Below are 20,856 nucleotides of genomic sequence, written 5' to 3'. Positions count from 1 at the left end.
CTTCTCGAAACTAAAGACATCGTTTTATGCACATAAAACTGTATTACACATTTAAACACTGAAAATGATGCTGTTTTGAAGGTCAAGGAAAGATGTGCTCTTATTTATACGATCAGAGCTTATAATTGATTTAGACAGTTTATAAAAAAACATTTTTCCCAACCTTTGGCAATGCAGAATTATTATAAAGATAGGCAAGGTTTTTATTTTTTTGTTCATCCTTATTACTCCCCAATAATTTTATGACTACGTGCAGAAGTGATTTATCCAGTGAAGATCCACTCTTACACCAAATAAATTTACCCCAACATATTCAGTAGCAAACCATACGCTCAGTATATCATGGGACACAATAAAAAGTCAGGTAAGTTGCCTGTGTGTAGGATAAAGAAAGGGTATTATAGAATGAAGTTGTCACAACTTTTTATTCGAACAGCATCTCATGACAACTTCAAAGCATTTACTGATACCTTATTGATATTTACTGATATTCACTAAACTTTACTGATAGACAACCATATTTGGAAATGAATGTCACACATAACTGGGTTGAATGATTATTGTTTTCACTGTTTACAAATTTTCACACTGTCACTTGTCTAAACGAGAAATGCCAGCCATATTGACAGGACTTTAGGACAATTTAAAAATTAGCTAAAGGACGAAAAAGAGCCCTTTGCATCATATGGCAGTCTTCCAGTACTTAAAGGGGGCCTACAGGAAAGCTGGAGAGGGACTTTTCACAAGCGTAATATAGTGATAAGACAAGGGGCAACGGCTTTAAACTGAAAAAGGGTAGATTTAGATTAGATATAAGGAAGAAATTTTTCACTGTGAGGGTGGTGAGGCACTGGAACAGGTTGCCCTGGAAGTGTTCAAGGCCAGGCTGGATGAGGTGTTGAGCAGGCTGGTGTAGTGGAGAGTGTCCCTGCCCATGGCAGGGGGTTGGAAAGAGATGATCTTTTAGGTCCCTTCCAACCCAAACCATTCTGTGATTCTATGATTCTGTATCTGCACGCTGCATTGAACTATCACATCTTTCTTCAGATAAAATATCAGCTGACAAGATATCTCCACAACGAGACAAGTTGTTATAAAAAAAAAAGAAAAAAGTTTGCTTTACTTCATGATCTATGTAAGAAAAGTAGAGAAAGGATAGTATATTCTGCTTGTACTGACTATAATCAACTAATTGCCATTTCATAGGCAAGTGGAATTTCAGGCCCAAATTTCTGCTACATTGATAAGCTAATAGAGGAATGTGGAGATCATCCTACAAGCTTGCCTGAAATCTCCTTTTTTGTAGACTGAGAAGTTATTAATTCTTAATAATAATTCTTAATGTAACTAATTTATCTTTATTTACTTGAAGTTAACATTAAAATTGCATTTAAAATATTGCCAAACTTCCTCACATTCCCAAATTTATATTATTCTGATACAGGTCAACATTCAAATCAAGTGATTGCTTAATTCACTTGCATAAAGCCAAGCATTTAGCACTATCTGAGATGCCACATGGTGTCTAAGAATTCACACAGAGCCAGTAAATATGGCACTGGAGTTATGAGAAAACGTTTCCAGAAAATCTGCTGGGAATCAGGCAGCATGATAACCCATGACACCTTTCAAATCAGCATACAGGTTTGTTCCTATGTGCTGGGAACTGCACTAGATCTTCATTGCCTACAGTGGGAGGACAGGAATCTAGCTGATGTGGCGAAGCCTACACACATAGGTGAATAAGAAACTGAATCATACCTTCAGTCCTTTCAGATGCAAGTTATAATCTCCTGGCATCCGATTAATTTAGAAATGATTGAAAGAATTTACAAAATGTAGAAGATGACTGAATATACACACATACTTAGCATTTACCCCAGACCAGTAGGTGAGAATCACCCTAAAAAGCCTAGTTCTCTAGTCAGGTGTTAATTCATATCAGCTGCATTCCTTTAGTGATGCTAGGGATTGTTAGAGAACTGAAAAAGTTTATCACTTTGTATTATCAATCAAACTGCTCTGGAAGAAAAAGTTAGAGATTGACTGACACAGAGTGATACCTTCCATTTTTGCTAAGCAAAGGATCCTTCAATTGGATCTAGCCCAATATATATTGGAAAGGTCAGAACTTGATGAACCTCAGTCTGATGACTGTCTGGTTAATCGGTTTTTTTTTTAGCAGTACAGAGAAATAACTCTTTGCCAAATGCCAGCTGAGCTGTGGAAGAAATTTACAAGTTTGCTTCACAATGTCAATTATCCAAGCTAGGATTTAAAGGGTTTCTACTTGATTATTATCTGCAAATTCATACACACTTTTAAAATCATGTACAGCCAGATGTAATGTGTGCATTCTGGGGAGATCAGAGGTTTCCTACAGGTTCTCTACAACATCTCTGTATAAATAAGAACAGAACCCAGGTGGATCAGTTCACTTTCTCTCCAGTGACTCACAGGGTATTTAAGTACTTCACTTTATAAGGACTGGATTGTTTCTGCCCCATGGCAAGAAACCTAATTTAGATGCCTATATTAGTTTCACTGGATCTGTGTATATTTAGTGCTCAAGGACTATACATTATCCTACTGATGTGATTTGGAAACCTCTGAAAGCAACATTATTAAAAGCGCTGCAGAGAGAAAGGCAATTACATCTGTGCTTTATCTTATGCTATTTTTCAGCTTTCATAGTTAACCAATGATCTACTGTTACAAGCAGCTGCAAAAACCATTGATTATTGTTGTGGGTTAGGCCGATCCGGCAACTAAACCCACGCAGCTCTCCCAGTCCAGTAAAACGGAGAGGAGAGAAAAATGTAATAAAAGAGCTGAGGATTGAGACAGGAACAGAGGAGCACCCACCAACCATGGTCCCGGGCAAAAGAGGCTTTTTTTCTTAATGCAAAACTATTAACAGCTACCTACAAAGAGAAAAGCAAACAAAAACAGTTACTTAAGAGGCTAACAAGAAAAAAAGGCCAGGTCTTAAAAACAACACCACTCCCCCTCCTTTGCCTCTTCTTCCCGGCTCTACCTCCTCCCCCCAGCAGCGCATGGGGGCAGGGAATGGGGGAGTGCAGGTCAGTTCATTCCAAGTTGTTACTGCCGCTTCTCTTAAAGGAAAAGGAGTCCTTACACCATTGTCCCTTGCTCCAGTGGATCCCCTACTCACGGCGAAAGTGTGAATCCCGCCCGCTGGGAGGTAAATCCTTACCCCATCGGATTTGCCCAAGTGCGGGCTTTACCAGTCCTGGACCTTTAAGGAGCTGTAGCCACTCGCTCTGGCGTGGGTCATCAACAAACTTTAAATGAGCTCCGGTGTGGGTCGTCATATCGACCTTAAATGCGCCTCCGTACAGACTTAGATGTGTAAATGCAAAATGCGTAAATGCGCCTCGACCTGTGCCCAGGATTCACAATAGCCTCAGGCTCAGGCATCTCTTCTAACAAAGCACCTCCCCATCGGCGGGGGTCATCCCACGGACTCTAGATGCGTACCGTGCTCAGGCTCTGGCATCTCTTCTCGACGTGGGTCCTCCACGGGCTGCGAGTGGGTCTCTGCTTGCTCCACCGAGGACTTGTTTGCAAAGGGGCTGCTGGCAAGGGGGACTCAGCCGCGGCACACGTTGTTCCGTTCCATCTTCACTGACCTCTTATCTGTGTGGCCATTTCTCTTAGATTTCAGTCCTTTCTGGGTGAACTCGGCCCGGTGGGCGCCCCGGCAGCGGGGCTCTCCCCGAGTTCCCCAAGCGCCTCCGTCGCCGCCATCCTCGACGGGGCGGGCATCGGCACGGGGCGGGCATCGGCACCGGCCCGGCCGGGAGCCGGGAGCGGGGGCCATGCGCCCCTCTCCCTTCTCCTTGCTCCTGGGCAAAGGCACACCTTTCCGGTTCCTTTGTCCGACGTAAATAGGGCAATTCGCAGAGGCGCCGATTGGCTCAAGCCCCGAGGGGGATGGGAGTCCGGTGTGATGGGCAGCTTCTGCCACCCGGACCTCCCCCCCACTTCAAACCATAACAATTATAAACACAGCACACTGGTGGTGTACAAGTTATCTTTATCTTAACCATTTCTATAAGTAAATATTTGTGCTCTTTCTATAATGCACATCTTTGCTGAGAAACATTAAAACCTAAGTATAACGTCCTCATTCTTTACTAATCATGCCATTCTAGGCCCTCAGTATCATGTATTAACTCCTAACTCCTGCTTGTAAACTCCTTCAGTCGCCCAATTGTCATTAGCAACTTCTCACATTCTTAAGAAACATCATAAAAATAACATTTTGCCCAACTGAACCTGCACGTATTCTTGGCTCATGCTGTAGCCTCAACATTAACAGATATATTACACTGTGTACAGACAATCAGCAAAAAGAAGCTAGTCACTAGTAAACAAAATAGGGCTAGGCAGAGGCTCAAACATGCTGATAAACAGCAATGAATGTTTCCAGGTATAGCTTGAGTCAGGGAATAGGAGATACAGGCATAGAAGAAACCATTCTGTTCTGGGAAAGGAGGAGAGAAAGATAAGAATTCAGTGATATAGGTATAAACTCACCTATACTATTTGCCTTCAGGGCCAGAAGTTAATGTTTTAGATTCAACCACAGACAAGGTTAGACTTTTGTCTATACAGAATTAAAGAGGATTCAGATGAACCATTTTGCTCCCTTAGCTGTGGGGATGGTAATCACTACATCGCGCATCATGGAGAAGGTAAGCATTAGATGATGGGTCAGGGCAGTCATCAGGGGACTAGGTGAGAACACCTTTAGCTATTCTAGCCAGACTTCAATGGGTCTATCTTTCCACGACTATAGATTTTCACCTCTAACTAAAAAGGTTCACAAGAACATGCTTCCATAAAAGAATTAAATAAATGTATATGTACATGTGTATGTATATCCATGCACCAACATATGCTGGCGGAACACCCAACCGGAAAGCAGCTTGGCAGAAGAGGAGCCATCAGTGTGCCCTTGCTGCAGAGATGGTTAACTGGGCTTCATTAGACTAAATATTGTCAGTAGGTCAAGGAGGGTGATCATTCCCCTCTACTAAACAGTGGTGAGGCCAAACTTGGAGTGCTGTGTCCAGTTCTAGGTTCTTCAGTACAAGACAGACATGGACATATTGCAGAGAATTCAATGAAGGGTCACAAAGATAATGAAGGGTCTGGACCATCTCTACTCTGAGGAAAGGCTGAGAGACCTGGGGCAGTTCATTCTGGTGAAGAGAAAGCTCAGGGAGATCTTACTTATGTGCATGAACACCTGAAGGGAGGGTGCATAGAGGATGGACCAGGCTGTTTTCAGTGGTGCCCAGTGACAGGACCAGAGGCAATGGGCACAAACTGAAATATAGGATGTTCTTTCTGAACATCAGAAAACACTTTTCTATTGTGAGGGTGACTGGGCCTTAACACAGTCCTTGGAGGTATTCAAAAGCCATTTGGACACACTCCTGGGCAAGTGGCTCTAGGTCTCCCTGCTTGAGCAGGGGTGTTTGACCAGACTACCTCCTTCCGTGATTCTGTGATTATGTACATATTTATCATATCATGTCAAAAAAGACATATCCACAAACTGTCTCTAGTGGTTTTGCACTGTTTCACATGTACTAATTTTATTTATTTTTTTTTAAATATTAAAATGGTTTTATTCAAATTTCTTTAAAAAATATGGCTGAAAATTGACGCAACTGTCATTACCTTTTAGCCCCAAAAAGTAGCTTCTCAGAGGTTTTGAACAACTGACAAAATGTCAGCATAATGATATTTTTTGTTTGTTTCTTAACGTGTTTGTTAACTTAATCTCAGTGAAGAATGCTATTAAAAATCACCGGAAAAAATATTTACGACACACTCGTAAATGAACAATTCAAATAAATAATTTAAAGTACTTCAGCATTAACAAGGTTTAAGGCTCCCACCAGATTTTTACTCTTCCTAAATCCTTTAAGTGTGAAAAAGAACATAAATTAACCTTTATTTTTTGTACAGGTCAACATAAAATATTTGGAATACCTATTGAAAGGAAGTAACTAAATCTTATCTATTGTAACAAGATATAAATTCTTATATTGATCAAGCCAACGATCCTCCTAGTTTGACTTGAATGAAGAAATACGAACTGTTTTAGGTTAGCAGATGGTTTCAGGCAAATCAAAGAGCAAGAGTAAAAAAAAGTTCTATGGCAACATCACAGGTTCTATTATTTCATTTTCAGCTTCATGACACTTTCCTTTTAATATGTTAATACTGATTGGCTTCTCCTAAATTCTTCTACTGAATTTTGAACTACATTGTTTAATATTCTATTACTCAAGTCTGACTACATTGCCAATATAGTTACTGCACCTTGAAAGTGAAATGAGGTATCATAAAAACTCAGGCTATAAATTTAAGCCTTCATTTTAAGAGGATTTCAGCACAATCTTTCCAATCTGTTAATATTTGCTGTCTATGACTTCATCTTTTTTAGTGAATTTAAAAGTAAGGAAACTCAAATCCTTTTTTCTCGAAGGTCCAATGATTAGCTTTTAATTTTGACCTGGCTGCTCTCCAGAGAGCTCTTCAGCTAATTTTCAGTGCAATGAAAATAACAGTGTGTTTTATTTGATTTATACCTAAGTATAAATCATAGTAGGAAAACTTTCACCTTTTGGTAATAAAAAGTAAATTTTCACCTCTTAATAATTTTTTGTTGAAACTTTGTTATACCTTAATTTTAATTTGGAAACAATTTTTAAATACTTTTTTATCATTATAGCAAACATTTATATGATGCAGTACTCAATTACAGAAAAGCACCAGTGCATAAGGGTTAATTTTCAGATTAAACTGGACAAAAACCACAGAAAATTGCCAGAAGTATATCACTCTAAAATAATTATTTTTGAAACTCCTTACAAACAGTTTTGAAACTTTTTTTTTTCATATGCCCTACTTACTGGTCACCTGCATCCTGGCTGTTCAGAAAGAAACATGTTCTCTTTAAAAGTTGGACTTGAATCTGAAGAAGGAAGTTTCATGAGAAATTTTCTAAAAGATACACAGTGGAATTAAGTTTGAGGTTTACACAACTGTTTGAGGAGTTTATAGGTGGGTGTCGATGTGAGATACAAATGATACATGTTTACTTTTGTGATGCTTACCTATGATAGGCAGTGGAAATCTAGTATTTCATTCAGTTGCTAAACATGGGATATAGTGATACTTCAGATAACTTAAGGTATCCAGGATATTTTCATAAGGATGATGTATAACAAAGTGGACAAAACTTATTTGCATAAATGAGGGACATCAGTGTTGTTGGCAGTGTCTCAGGGTATCTTTATGTGTTAGGGCCACAGAGACACCAGTGGAAACCCAGAAGCAGGTACTTGCGGAAGCAGGACTTGAAGACCCCAGAGACGACTCAATATGAGTTAGCTGCAGGAATCTCGTTTATTGCGCAGTCCTTATTGCTTATATAGACAACTATTGTCAGTCATCTTGACCACACCTGTTCTACAGCATTATTGGATGATACATACGCTTGTCGTGTTTAACAGGCTATTTCAAAAAACACCCGCCTAGCGAAGCTCTGCTCTAAGCAAACACTACTCCCTTATCATACTGCATAGTTTTCTTATCCTCTACTTCAAGGGCATTCCGCCCCTGAGGCCTAACTTCCCAGCTCCCATCTTTATTCACACAGGGTTTTCTTCGTGCAGTCTCTTCAGAGAGCCACACTCCAACAGGTACTATGTCCAACACAGCTACTCAACTATACAGGGAATTGCCTTTAACACTATGGTAAAGAGCTCCAATACTCAGTTTGGTAATGTGGGAATCACTAGTTTACATGCCATCAGCAGTGCAGAGGTAAGGAAAGTTATGTGACACCTAGATGAAGTAAAAACCCTACTGATGGGAGGAATGCAACTAAATTTATGAGCCATACATTTAGAATTTGTAGTGTGATTAGAAGTTTCTTAATATAAAAGTAGGTTGAAGCCTTGCCTCTAAATTATTTAGCTCACACTTTATATACCATAGATTCATAGAATCATAGAACAGTCTAGGTTGGGAGTGACTTTGAAAGATCTTCTGGTCCAATCTTTCATGGGAAAGGGAGTCTAGATGAGAACGGGACCATTACACACATACATTAATTATCTGATATTTTACATAAGGCTATTGAAAATGCAAGTAAACTTTTTAGTCTTGGTTCTATTTTTGATAATTTTCAGCAGTTCACAGAACAAATAAAATAGTTGTATTCCTTTCATCTGACTTATTTCAATAGCCTCATTTAACTCTGTAGTGGCAGATCTTGCAGATATTAATTATAAAGAAAATTACTACTAAGAACCAAGGCAGGGACCAGTAACCAGCTAAGCCTGCATGAACTCTTTCTATGCAGTAAGAGCTAGAAGTGAGGCTGGTGTGTGAACCGTTTAATTTACCTTCTGTAAGTTCTTGGCAGTTTAAAAAAAAAAACACTTTAAAGACTAAAGTAATGCACAGTATGGTGTGCTAGCTTCTCAATTGGCACAGATGTTGAAAAATAAACAGCTTGCATTAACTTCATCGTATTTGACCGTTTTCCTTTGTATCACATTTCATATTAGAAAGTAAAACAAAAAAAACCCACCCAACCCTCTGAGAACTCAGTATGACACAAAGCAACTGTAAATCTCAGCATCATGATTTATGATAGTTCTTGTTTTAATCATCTCTTTCTTTGCATTTTTTTCTTGATCAGTTTCAAAGTGGGTATATATTTTGTACACCATAGACATTACAATACCAGTATCTGGTCATGTAGTGAACTGTTACACTTAGCCTACCTTCATCTTTCTTCCCATATTCTTCAAAATATTACCTGAAACAGAATAACTACTTAAGCAGGTCAGAGAATCATATGCTATGCTTATACTGGTAAATGAAACATGGCAAGAAATGACTGGGTAGTGCCAATTGGGTTAGGGCTACAATCCCCTACAGGATACTTGTCTGGAGAGAGCTAACTGGAGTGGTTCAAATCAGAGCCAGGGGTTGAATTAACTGAGTAATAAGGGTGAACAAGATCTGGTGTTTGAGGTCTCTCCTTGGTTTTGTTTTTGTTTTGCAGTGTCATATAACCAATATGAAGGAAACCCAGGATGACATTTGAGAATTCCAGTATTAATATCTACTTAATTTTTAAGCAGATTTGAACTTGGATTTCTTTCTTGATTTTGGACAAGTGAGTCATTCTGGAAGGTTAATATCCAGAATAGTAACTAGGATTCACAGCCAAAAGTATTTGCCCTTGTAATGTTATTTTTGACTTTTTTCTTTTCATGGTCTGAAGCAGATAAATTTTGCACACTCAGACAGAGAAGAAATAGCTCAACAATATCTTTTGCTGTATCAGTGACTCCTTTGCTCATTCATTGGACCCTCAGCTCAGGATTTGATCCCTAAGGAAGAGTAAGTATGCTCAAATTGACATGAAGAGATTTAGATATGTGAGAACATTGTCTTTGGCTTCCTATGTAGAAATACCTCCTGTAGACATTGATATGATCTGATATTATTTCTAATACAACTATGGAACTATCTAAAAGTCACCATCGAAAAAAAAGACCTTACTCATCACTGCCTGATTCTCAATGTTGTCATCTTTCCCATAAACAGTCCTTTTTGGCGGCCAACGTGAGGTACCAGAAAGGATTGGGATGGGTTGACCCTGGTCAGCAGCCAAACACCTACCCTGCCTCTCATTCACTCTCCTCTCCTGTGGGATGGGGGGAAAATAAATGGAAGATGAGAAGACTCATGGATTGAGATAAAGACACTTTAACAAGGAAAACAAAACCTGCATGCATAAGCAAAGCTAAAAGAGAAATTCGTTCACTACTTCACATCAGCAGGTAGATGTCCAGCCATGTTCTAGTAAACAGGGCCTCAAAACATGTAATAGTTTCTTAGGAAGACAAACACCATAACCACAGTTGTCCTCTCCCTTCCTCCTTTCCCTGAGCTTTTTATTACTGAGCACAATGTCATACTGTATGGAATATCCCTTTGGTCCGTTGGGATCAGCTGTCTCGGCTGTGTCTCCTCCCAACCTCTTGCCTACTGCCGACCTCCTGGCTTTTGGAGAAGTAGCGGGGTAGGGAAGAGAGAAAGTCTCGATATTGTGTAAGCACTGCTCAGCAATAGCCAAACCACTGGTGTGTTACCAGCAGTGTTTAGCCACAAGTGCAAAGCACAGCAACATACGGGCTGCCATGAAGAAAGTCAACTCCACCCCAGCCACATCCAGTACACTAACAAAAAGGAGAGCGATTATCTGGAAGTGTTAAACAGAAGAAAAGTACTATTTACTTCTCTGGGGGAAAAAAAAAAGAGGAACTGAAGCCTGAATCATAGAATCACAGAAACATTCATAGGAAGGGAGCTCCAAAGGACCTCCAGCAGTCAACTAGTTCAACCTCTCACTTAAATCAGGACTATTGTCAAAACTGGATTTGATGATAATCTGGTCCAGCGAATTCAGGAATACCTCCTATGAAGAAGATCGCTTAGCCTCTGAAAAACTTGCTGCAGTGTTTCACTGTTTTCCAAGTGATCTTCATCCCAGCCACTGTTCAACCTGTCCATGCTACAACTTAGGGCATTTGCCTCCTCTTACATTTTGTGGTGCTCTCAGGAAGAATTTGGTTTCACGACCTTCCTTCAAGAAGTCTTAAGTTGCTATTAGGTCATCACTTAGCCTCCTCTTCACCAGACTAAGCAAGTTCGCTTCCTCAGCCTCTCCCTTTCTAGCTGACATACCATCTTGGTAGCCAACCACTGGACCTTCTCCAGCTTCTTCTTATGCCTTTTGAATTGTGGAGTGCAAAATTGGAACAATATTCCAGGTGCAGCCTTAGCAGCACCAGGTATTACAGGAATAATAACTTCATATGGCCTGCTGACAGAATTTTTCCTGATGTAGACCACTACGCAGTTTTCCTCATTCATGCTGTTGGCTCATACTTAGCCCAATACCTGTCATAATCCCCAGTGTTTTTGTTTTTTTTTTCTGACAATATTTACTATTCTGCAGCTACTCCTTCCCAGTTTCACAGCTTTGCACTTCTTCTGTATCTGTTGGCCTGATCCTCAAGTTTATTGAGGTCACTCTGGATGAAGGGCTGCCATTAATTTTTTCTAATTCTGAACTGTTTTAAACATCCAGAGTATTCAGCAGTTGCAGATTATAAACTGATGAGAGTTTTCACAATAACAGTGATATTATTATTACTAATAATATTATTGTTGTAGTTGTTATTGTTACTATTATTATTATTAAAATAATAATTAAAAATACCTGAGGTGGAAGCAGTGGTAATCTGATATAAGCAAGTAGCATACTTAGGTCATTGCATCGCCTCTGCATATCATACTTCACCCACATCATTAAGGCATGGAAAATGGTCTCTTCATCAGGAACATTCACATCATCACTAGCAAGAAGTTTATGGAGTTCTTCAGCCGGTAGCAGTAAAAATTCTTGATTTCTTATAACTTCCATTATATTCTCCTGAGAAGAAGAAAATATTTCAGATTAAGTAATACTGGAAGAAAATAAAAGCAGCTGTTAAAGCTAATAAACCCATAGGATTAGCCAATATCTGTCATATCCAGTCCTCTTACAGCTCGTGAGAAAAACAAACCAAAGATGATTAGAATTAAACAGCTATAGTTATAGTTCATATATGAATATATTCAGAAAACAATATGAAGACTATAGGGTAACATTGTAATTAAAAATTATCAAAACTAGTAAAGGCTAGGGCAGGTCTGCATATTGTTTGAAATTTTTACAAACTCAGTCGCAATTAAGCACATTTAATATATTGTAAATCTTTACATGCACATAATACATTTTCCTGTATTACTTCATTATTTCTTTCTTAAATAACTTGTCAGTCATATACAATTCTGTTATAAATATCCAGACGATGGCTGTCTATACATATAACAAGGCTGAGAGGAAGATCAACATCATGAACTTATTTACCATTATTTCATGAATTTATGTAGAACAGATTGTTAGCAACCAGCTAACATGGAAAATGTATACAGCAATTAAAATCTCATAGTATTGACATTTATAATACATATAAGAATAACTACAAAAAAATGAACAATAAACTATATAAAAACATATAGATATAAACTATATAAATGCAACAAAACATGTTTCATTTTGTTGACTGAATCCTAAGGACTGAATTAAGTGCTCTCTGAACTACCGACCCTACATTGACAGGACACAACAGAACCACAGTTCTGCAGGGTGTTTTCTCCAAATATTTCTTTTAAGGTGCTTGATCTCTATAAAGGAATTGCAAATGTGTTCTCATATTCTTGATTGATAGGTGATTGTAAGAAGAAAGTGAAGTAGGTATTGACTGGAGGCATGAGACTCTCCTCTTGGAATAAAATCTAATCTTTGACATAAAACAAAAATGTAAAAGTGTTGGAAGGAGAAGTAAGTTACAATATCTGATAGATAAAAGATAATAATGAATTTCATAATGATATTCTGGATAGATTTTGTGAGAGTAAGATGAGAAGCAGGGAAGGAATGACAAAACATCTGTCAAGAACTCAAGTGTAAGAACTTCAAAATTGAGGGAAGTGGATAATTCCACCACTACACCCACTCATTTCAGTTCTTAGCATATCAAAATTCAAATTAACACTGTCTATAATTGCTTGTTTGGATCTGGGCCAGGGGAAACACTTACTGGTCATCGGGAACTGAAACAGACTTAACACAGTATTACTGAGAAAATGTAACTAATACAGAAAAAAAATGATGTAAAACTTAAAACATCAGAATTACACTCTGGTCCTAATAAGACACATGTTGTCCTCCTCTCACCCCATGCAAAACAAGGAAATTATTATTACGATATTTTTTGAAAGTTATAAGGTAGCAAAGATTAATAATACAGATATAGACATGACAAAATCATGACAGACAGAAGTTCACTGAAATATGTAATACAATTGCACATCAAATACATATGTGAAAATAGAATAAATTAGCTAAAGAGGAAAGGGATGCTTAGTATGGTGAATGTAAATACTTTCACAGGTAAAACTTAGCTTTCAATTAGCCACTTTTTAAATCTACATATGCACCCAAAATGGGATGCTGACACAACAGACAAAGGTATATATTTGGTCACGGTCTGTATCAACCATGCTGTTAAGTTATTTTTGTGTAACTGATAATTAGATCAGAACATGACTCAGCCCTTTTTTTTTTTTAAATTGATTGATTAAATGTCAATAGTACCTAAAACCCTAGATTTTTATGGCCTAAGGTTTTAATCTGTTGACTCTTGATAAAGTTTAAACTGTGTGACTAGAACATTGTACGATCGCTTGGAAATGCAAGGGAACTACTTTGCAGGCACTTAACCAGAAGTTGGCTTAATTCATTTTAATTAAAAAGTCATAAAACTCAGAAAATCTCATTGCATTTCTCAATAAAATGATTTATAAGCCAAAGTTTAATTAAGGCTAGTTAAACTGACATTAAACTCCATCACGAAAAAAATATAACTCTACTTCTTAATAGGAACCAACATCAAACTTTGCAATAGCATATTAATCCAAAGATTTAATACTATTTAGAAGCATTGCAATGGTGGAATACATTTTATGAATTCACAGAACTTAATTAATTTTGAATAACACTCAGAGCATTGGCTCTAAATTCAGAATAATAATTTCAAGTTTGATTAGGATTTTTTATCATTTTTAATTGTCTTTTCATTTGGATACATGCTTAAGAAGAACTTATTCCAGCCTTTGTACTGATTTACCATTCACTGAAAGCAGAATCTAGCAAAGTTTTCAGATAGAACATATGAACTCAAATCTGTTCTTCTAAACATCTGGACTTACCCTAGTTTCATGTTACTCAGGGCCGAGTACTGTAGAAAATGTTATTCAATAAAAATTCCTTATCTAGCTATAACCTCTGTGTATATATACACACGCATACTTATATGGTATACTTATATATATTATATATAAAACAGCAATAAAATACAGGTTCTTGATCTTCTGAGCTAAAAGCTCTCTCCTTTTAAGCATTCAGCATTTCCTAAATTGATTATTGAGTGTTTAGAACTTCTAGATCACATTTTAATTTCTTGAGATTCATTTCATTTGGAGCAGTAAAGCATATTTCAATGGTTTGCTGTTTTATCGTAACAGAAATCATTTATTATATGCTTATTGTGGAAAAATATCTGCCCGCCTTTTAAAATATAATTGATCTTAATTTTTTGCACTTTACGGAACAGAATACAAAAGATGTCTGTGATCTACTGCTTAAAATTTTCAAAATAAATGAAATAAATTTTAAATTCTCCTGAAATTAAGGTGCAAGAGAAGAATTGAGATACTCCGCCTTGCTCTAGTGATGTGCTTTCAGGACTGCTTAGGTTCTCCTGGGCTGAGAAACCTTAATTTTGAGAATAAGGAAACTCAGCGTTAAGCATGTCCAGAGTTATGTGACAGAGGTGTATGAGTTTTCAGGATCTGTAACTTTTGGCTCTGATATTTAAGAAGATTTATAGATCTGGTCTTCACTCATAAGCCTCATGAGACTAACTAGGCTAGAGACTAATGCCTCTCTTGCATGGGTCATTCACTTAGCTTTTCCCTTCAGCAAGAATTGTAATGTTTTAATTAAGTAGAGTAGTGAATTTTTGCTTTTAAATTAGAAAAAGTAACTTACAGTAAAAAGTATGAAAGTTTCTGAACCCATTTGGAGAAAGCTATGTCTTGCTTGATTGCCCTTCCATAATCATTGCTGTGGAGTCATAGCGTTTCCACGGCAGAGCTGTTTCGCTTTTCAGCAGTATGCAGGATTAGAATTAAATGACGATGAAGTATTGGCAAACAAAACATATCTGTATTTAAAGGTAGATAAGCAAGCACCTGAGTACCCGAGTCTAAAGATTGTGCATCATAGGAACATAAATGCTTTAATGAAATTAAACTATTACCAAATGGAATTTAATAAAAATAAATTATGCTACATATAGCCTTATAATGATGCTATCCATACAAATTTTTTTTTTTTAAATCAATATTTGCAATGATCATTGTTTTACAAGGAATTGAATTATCTTGCAAAGGTTAGTTCTCATTGATGTTTATGTCATTGCTTTCACTAATCAGCATGTGTCTCAATGCATCATCATGCATCTCAATGACCTGTCTCAGTGTTCACTGGCAAGTGCTCTAGCCACACTGCCCAAGTCACAGAAGGCAAAGGAAGGAACTGGTAGAATGAAGAACTGCCTGTTGTAGGAGGAGATCAGGTTTGAGACCTTCTAAGGAACCTGAAGGTGCACAAGTCCATGGGACCTGATGAGATGCATCTGCAGCCCCTGAGGGAACTGTCAGATGAAGTTGCTAAACCACTATCCATCATATTTGAGAAATCGTGGAAGGCTGGTGAGGTTACCACCAACTGGAAAAGAAGAAACATAGCCTCCATTTTGGTATTGGTTGATGAAAAGCTCAACATGAGCCAGCAACGTGCGCTGGCAGCCCAGGAAGCTAACCGTATCCTGGGCTGCATCAAAAGAAGCGTGGCCAGCAGGTTGAGGGAGGTGATTCTGCCCCTCTGCTCTGCTCTCGTGAGACCCCACCTGGAATACTGTGTTCAGCTCTGGAGTCCCCAATGTAAGAGGGACAGAGACCTGTTGGAATGAGTCCAGAGGAAGGTCATAAAGATGGCCTGAGGGCTGGAGCACCTCTCCTATGAAAACAGGCTGAGAGAGTTGGGCTTGTTCAGACTGAAGAAGAGAAAACTCGGGGGAGAGCTTCTAGCAGTCTTCCAGTCATAAAGAGGGCTTACAAGAAAGCTGGAAAGGGACTTTCGACAAGGGCATGTAGTGATAGGACAAGGGGTAATGGCTTTAAACCGAAAGAAGGTAGATTTTGATTAGATCTAAGGAAGAAATTCTTTACTATGAGGGTAGTGAAACACTGGAAGAGGTTTCCTAGAGAAGTGGTGGATGGCCCATCCCTGGAAGAGTTCATGGCTAGGTTTGATGGGGTTCTGAGCAACCTGGTCTCAGGTTCCACCATCTGGTGGAAGGTGTCCCTGCCCATGGCAGGGGGGTTGGAACTAGATGATCTTTATGGTCCCTCCCAACCAAAAGCATTCTATGATTCTATGAATCTATGATGAATTTTAAGGAAGAACCTGAGAATAATTTCTTCAGTATTATAAAATATCTGAAATAATTTCATACATTGACAAAGAATGTCATATTCTGAGAGCACTGTTTAGAACCTGTTCCATCAGAGTTTCTGTGGCAGTAAAACATTTTGCAGTTTTTTTTGTTTTGGATGTAGGGGTCTTTGTGGCCTTTCCAATACAAAAAATGAGAAATCCATACAAATATGCTGAAAAAAATGTATTTGTACACTAGCCTTTCAGTTAAATAGTACATGACTAGCGTCAATGAATATTTTAAGTCAAAGCTGCTTTTAGTTTAGAACCTAAGTGTTCATGAGAATATGTAAATAAATGAATAAATAGTGTATCTGATTTTCATATTAAAACATATAGTATACTTTTTGAAGCCCTAAAAACCTGAAAGCCAATTTTTATTTTAGTTAAGCCTCAAACTATTTCAGTCTGGAATCATTGCTGCTATGATACATTGAATTCAGCCCTCTTCTTCTGTATATCTGGTTTTCCCTATCAGCTGTGTATCAAACAAGACTACATCCCCTTTGCAAAAACTGGCCTATTAAGTATATTCTTTCCTAAGGAGAATGGGCTTTTTAAGTTCCTGAACTCCCATTAGACAAAGGACCAGTATTTATTAATATGCTTATGGTCTGGTTCTCTAACCAAATCTCAGATTTTATCTGGGAGTGAGCTCCGTCTACCCTATGTAATCCAAAGAGCAACATGTTTCTTCCAGTACTAGATGGCAGCCTTATGTCACCATTATGAAAGGGATATAATGGCTGGGTGTTCAAAGGACAGGCAGCTAGTGGAAAGAGATCATGTAGGTATATGCTCCTCTGATCTTTGTCAGTGGGAAGAGAGATCTGCAGCTGTTGCTTTTTGGGAAGAGCAGACAGCAAGTTGAGGATAGAAGAGACTGTGACTATGGATATCAGCTCACACAGCATACTGAAATCTTAGTAGAGACTTCTAGATGACAAAGTTAGACTACTACAATCTAAATACTCTCCTTTTTTACTTAAAACTTTTAATACTTTTTTCCCAAAAATTTTTGAGTTTTAGGATTTGACTGTAGAATTAGCCAGATTATTGTCTAATACATCATCCGTGGCATACATCATATATCAAACTCATATCATGTGGCATTCTGGGATTTCACAATCTAAATGTAGTTCATAACTAGTTGGTCATAGATGTTTGCTGATATGCCAGTTCATCGCAATACACTGGTTAAAACTTTCAAGCTAGAGGGCATTAATCTTGCATGTTTCCTTAACTATGTCAGAATGGTGGATGTTTGTTTCCTGTTTTGCTGAAGGATCTTGGCTCACACATACTGTATGTATTCTTCTTCTCATCTAAAAGATCCAAGGCGGCTAAACCTGTACACAAAACAAACATACTTGCTAAATGGATGAGGATGTCTACACATCTTGCTCCCCCTGACTGAAACAGTCTTCTGGTACTGTTCTGGAAGGTCCTATATCTCATAAACCCTGGAAGTTCTGGGTGCTAAGCCCCAGCGCATACATAACATGTTCTTCCTAGCATGGCATCTAGGGAAAACAGAACTCTAGTAGACTGTAAACCAGTTCTCTTGTTATTCATTACTCCACCCTTCCCCCCCCCCCCCCCTTTTTCTTTTTCTTTTTTTCCTCTTTTTTAGGTCTTTTTCTTTGGCCCAGATTGATATATTTGTCATCGGAAGGGTTCTCAGCACAATTTCAAGAAAACAGCAAAAGAGATCCACACTGTAAATCATCCAGAGGTGGTACTTTGAACCGAAAAGGCTAAAAGCGGCAAAACCAGAGACTCAGTGCAAACTGTCACATTGCTGCGGTATTGTGAAGTGTGGATACACACTTGTACTGACTCTGGTGACTGTCTTGTTTTGCTTTTACTTGTATAAGATGTACCCTCAGCAATCTCCAAGTATGGAAAATATGAGCTGCTTCAACTTTTAAAATTGTGATGATTGCATGGCAGGAATGCAACCCTTATCACCTAGATAATGGAATGACAATTTTCTGGGTTTAAATTATAACACTCCAGAGAAGTAGTCATCGTGACAATCTCATTTTCTTACTCACACATGTATGTATGAGTATAAAAGTCCAAGCATGACTTGTCTTTCTTCCATACCCTACTCCTGTAATTATGCTTTGGTACAACTTTGCTGCCCCAGTCCAGCACTATCATCCAATTTACAGTCTGGCCACAGTGGCTTCCCTAACCTGTAGGTCACAGAATCACAGAATAATTTAGATTGGAAGGGAGCTCTTGAGATCATCTAGTCCAATGCCCTTGTTCAAGCAGAATCGGATAGAGCAGGTTGTCCAAGGCTATGTCTAGTCAGGTCTTGAATAACTCAACAGAAGGTCACTCCACAACACCTCTTTCCAGTGTATCCCCGTGTTTGACCACTCTCACAGTAAAAAAGTGTTTTCTCCTGTTCTGATGGAATTTCATGGGTTTTAATTTGAGTCTATTCCCTCTGTCCTGTCACTGGGCACTACTGAGAAGAGTCCACCCCCTTCAACTTCAATCTCTTCCATCAGGCATTTATACAAATTGACGAGATTCTCTCTGAGCTTTTTGTCCAGGCTGAAGAGTGCCAACTCTCTCAGCCTCTTCTTATTTGAAAAAAAAAAAAAAAATCAGGTAACCATTGGAGCAATCACTGGAGATAAATCACTCCATAACTGGTACCCCTATGGGAGGACGAACAGAACCATTTTGTAGGACAGGAGGAAATAAGGATCAGCACTTACAACATCATGCAGGGCAGGATAATACCAGGGTAAAATAATAAGCTTTGAAAAGACAGATATCTTTCACTAAGACCTCCATCAATACTCCCCACAGCTTCCAATCATTGCTGGAATACCCTGTCCATGGATAGATTAAAACTCACTCAGGATGGAAACATACATTCATACACATTCTGTAACAGATACAGCAAATACTAGCCCATACTGATCAAATCAGCCCTGGGAGCACACCGTATCAGAGCACTCATGACTGTGGCCAGAAGTTGGAATTGCATCTTATGGCATCTTAAGAAAGATGAGTAAAGACAAAATTAGTGTTAGAGAAGTCTCAGAAGCAGCACTGTTGGGCTTTGGGTTGCTCAGCAAAGCTTACAAATGTGTCTCAAGATTTAATATAACTTGCTGTGCATGACTTTGGTGTACGCTAGAGCCAAGGCCTGTGAATTAATAAAACCAGTAAGTGATTCTTCCAGCCACTGTGTCATAGTTTACTTCACTCATTATGCAAAATCCACAACTGGGGAGGACGTTGGTATTCAGGTACAGAGAGAGGTATATGGCAATCTGTGTAATCTGGCCTTTGAACCATATCACAAACCAAGTTTGGATGCAAAAAAGGACAAGCGTAACCTTTTGACATTTATGTCAAGGAAAGCAACATATTTTTATGTCCTAATGAAGCCCCTGTCTTATTTACTCTGATTACAGGCATAGAAAAGGAAAAACAAGTCTAACAGGAACCTCACCTAAATCAAATCTAACTAAAAGAAACCAGGAAATCAGAAAAAAAAAAAAAAATTGCTATTAAAACATCAGGCTCTAGAACAGATTTCCAGTGGGTGGGCAGTGAACAGGCCTGTTAGAACCAATGTAATAACTTAGGATGCAGTTTACAAAAGGGATTACATGAGGTGGTTTCCTGAGGCAGCAGGGAACTGCTTTGGATATCAGCTCACACAGCATACTGAAATCTTAGTAGAGACTGCTTTGGAATCTTTTTCAGTTTTGTTTTAACCCAGTTACCCTTCTGTTGAACCTAATAACATCTGATCCACTGAAGATTGCTTCCTATAAAGGCATCATCTCAGAGACATCTGGAGATGGATAATTTGCCACTTTCGCAGTAGCTTTCAGAAGTAATCATCCTCAACATTAAAATGTGTGTCTAATTTCCCATCTGAACTCGTCTGTCTTCCACTGATACATACCGGTTCTTATTATGAATTTCTCACTCTGATTAATGAGCCCATTAGCACCAAAACTTAAAAAACTCAAAATAATCTCTTGGGTCTTTAATAACTCAAAGGAGTTGAGTGGTTATGGCCTTGCTTTTACAATTCATTCACAGTACTGCGTCTTTATAACACCATGTTGTGATGTTCAGGAGTGAAAAAAAAGATAATCATTAACACTGTTTCTTGTAGTAGCACCTACAAAGTCACTGGAAATCTCATAATCATTCACTGACCCATCCTGACCCTACTTAGCCTGTGAAACGTGATGGAATATAGCAATAAGCAAAGGCTGAAGGCTCATGCAAGGTCATGTCTATACAAAAACTTTCTTCTACTTTCATAAATGAATAATAAATACTGTCATTAAGATAATATTCCAAAAGGCAATTGAAACCTCAGTCAGAGCATAAAGTGAAACCTTTTCTCGTATTCCTGTACTCAAAACTTGAATTAAAAATAAGTGGCCATTAAAACGAAAACACATCTAACGAACCATGGGGAATTGTATGATCATAGATGAAAAATGTCTTGTTCTACTACTTTCCTTTCCACACTATAAAGATTTGCAACAACAGTTTCT

The 20,856-nt window shown here is 38.3% G+C and overlaps 1 protein-coding gene across 2 annotated transcripts in view; it reads right to left on the bottom strand.

Moving 5' to 3' along the window:
* KLHL1 (kelch like family member 1) overlaps window positions 1-20,856 on the bottom strand; it is a 276,154-nt gene that overhangs the window by 110,940 nt on the left and 144,358 nt on the right. For both annotated transcript variants that reach the window (XM_086611712.1, XM_086611716.1), the window contains one exon: window positions 11,354-11,566. In XM_086611712.1, the coding sequence (XP_086467838.1) occupies window positions 11,354-11,566 (213 nt within the window). The remainder of the gene's footprint in view (window positions 1-11,353; window positions 11,567-20,856) is intronic.

This window comes from Tauraco erythrolophus, chromosome 1 (genome assembly GCF_009769465.1).
Source record: "Tauraco erythrolophus isolate bTauEry1 chromosome 1, bTauEry1.pri, whole genome shotgun sequence".
Classification (NCBI taxonomy): Eukaryota; Metazoa; Chordata; class Aves; order Musophagiformes; family Musophagidae; genus Tauraco; species Tauraco erythrolophus.
Note: the sequence above shows the minus strand (reverse complement) of the source record. Positions and strands in the feature narration are given on the sequence as shown.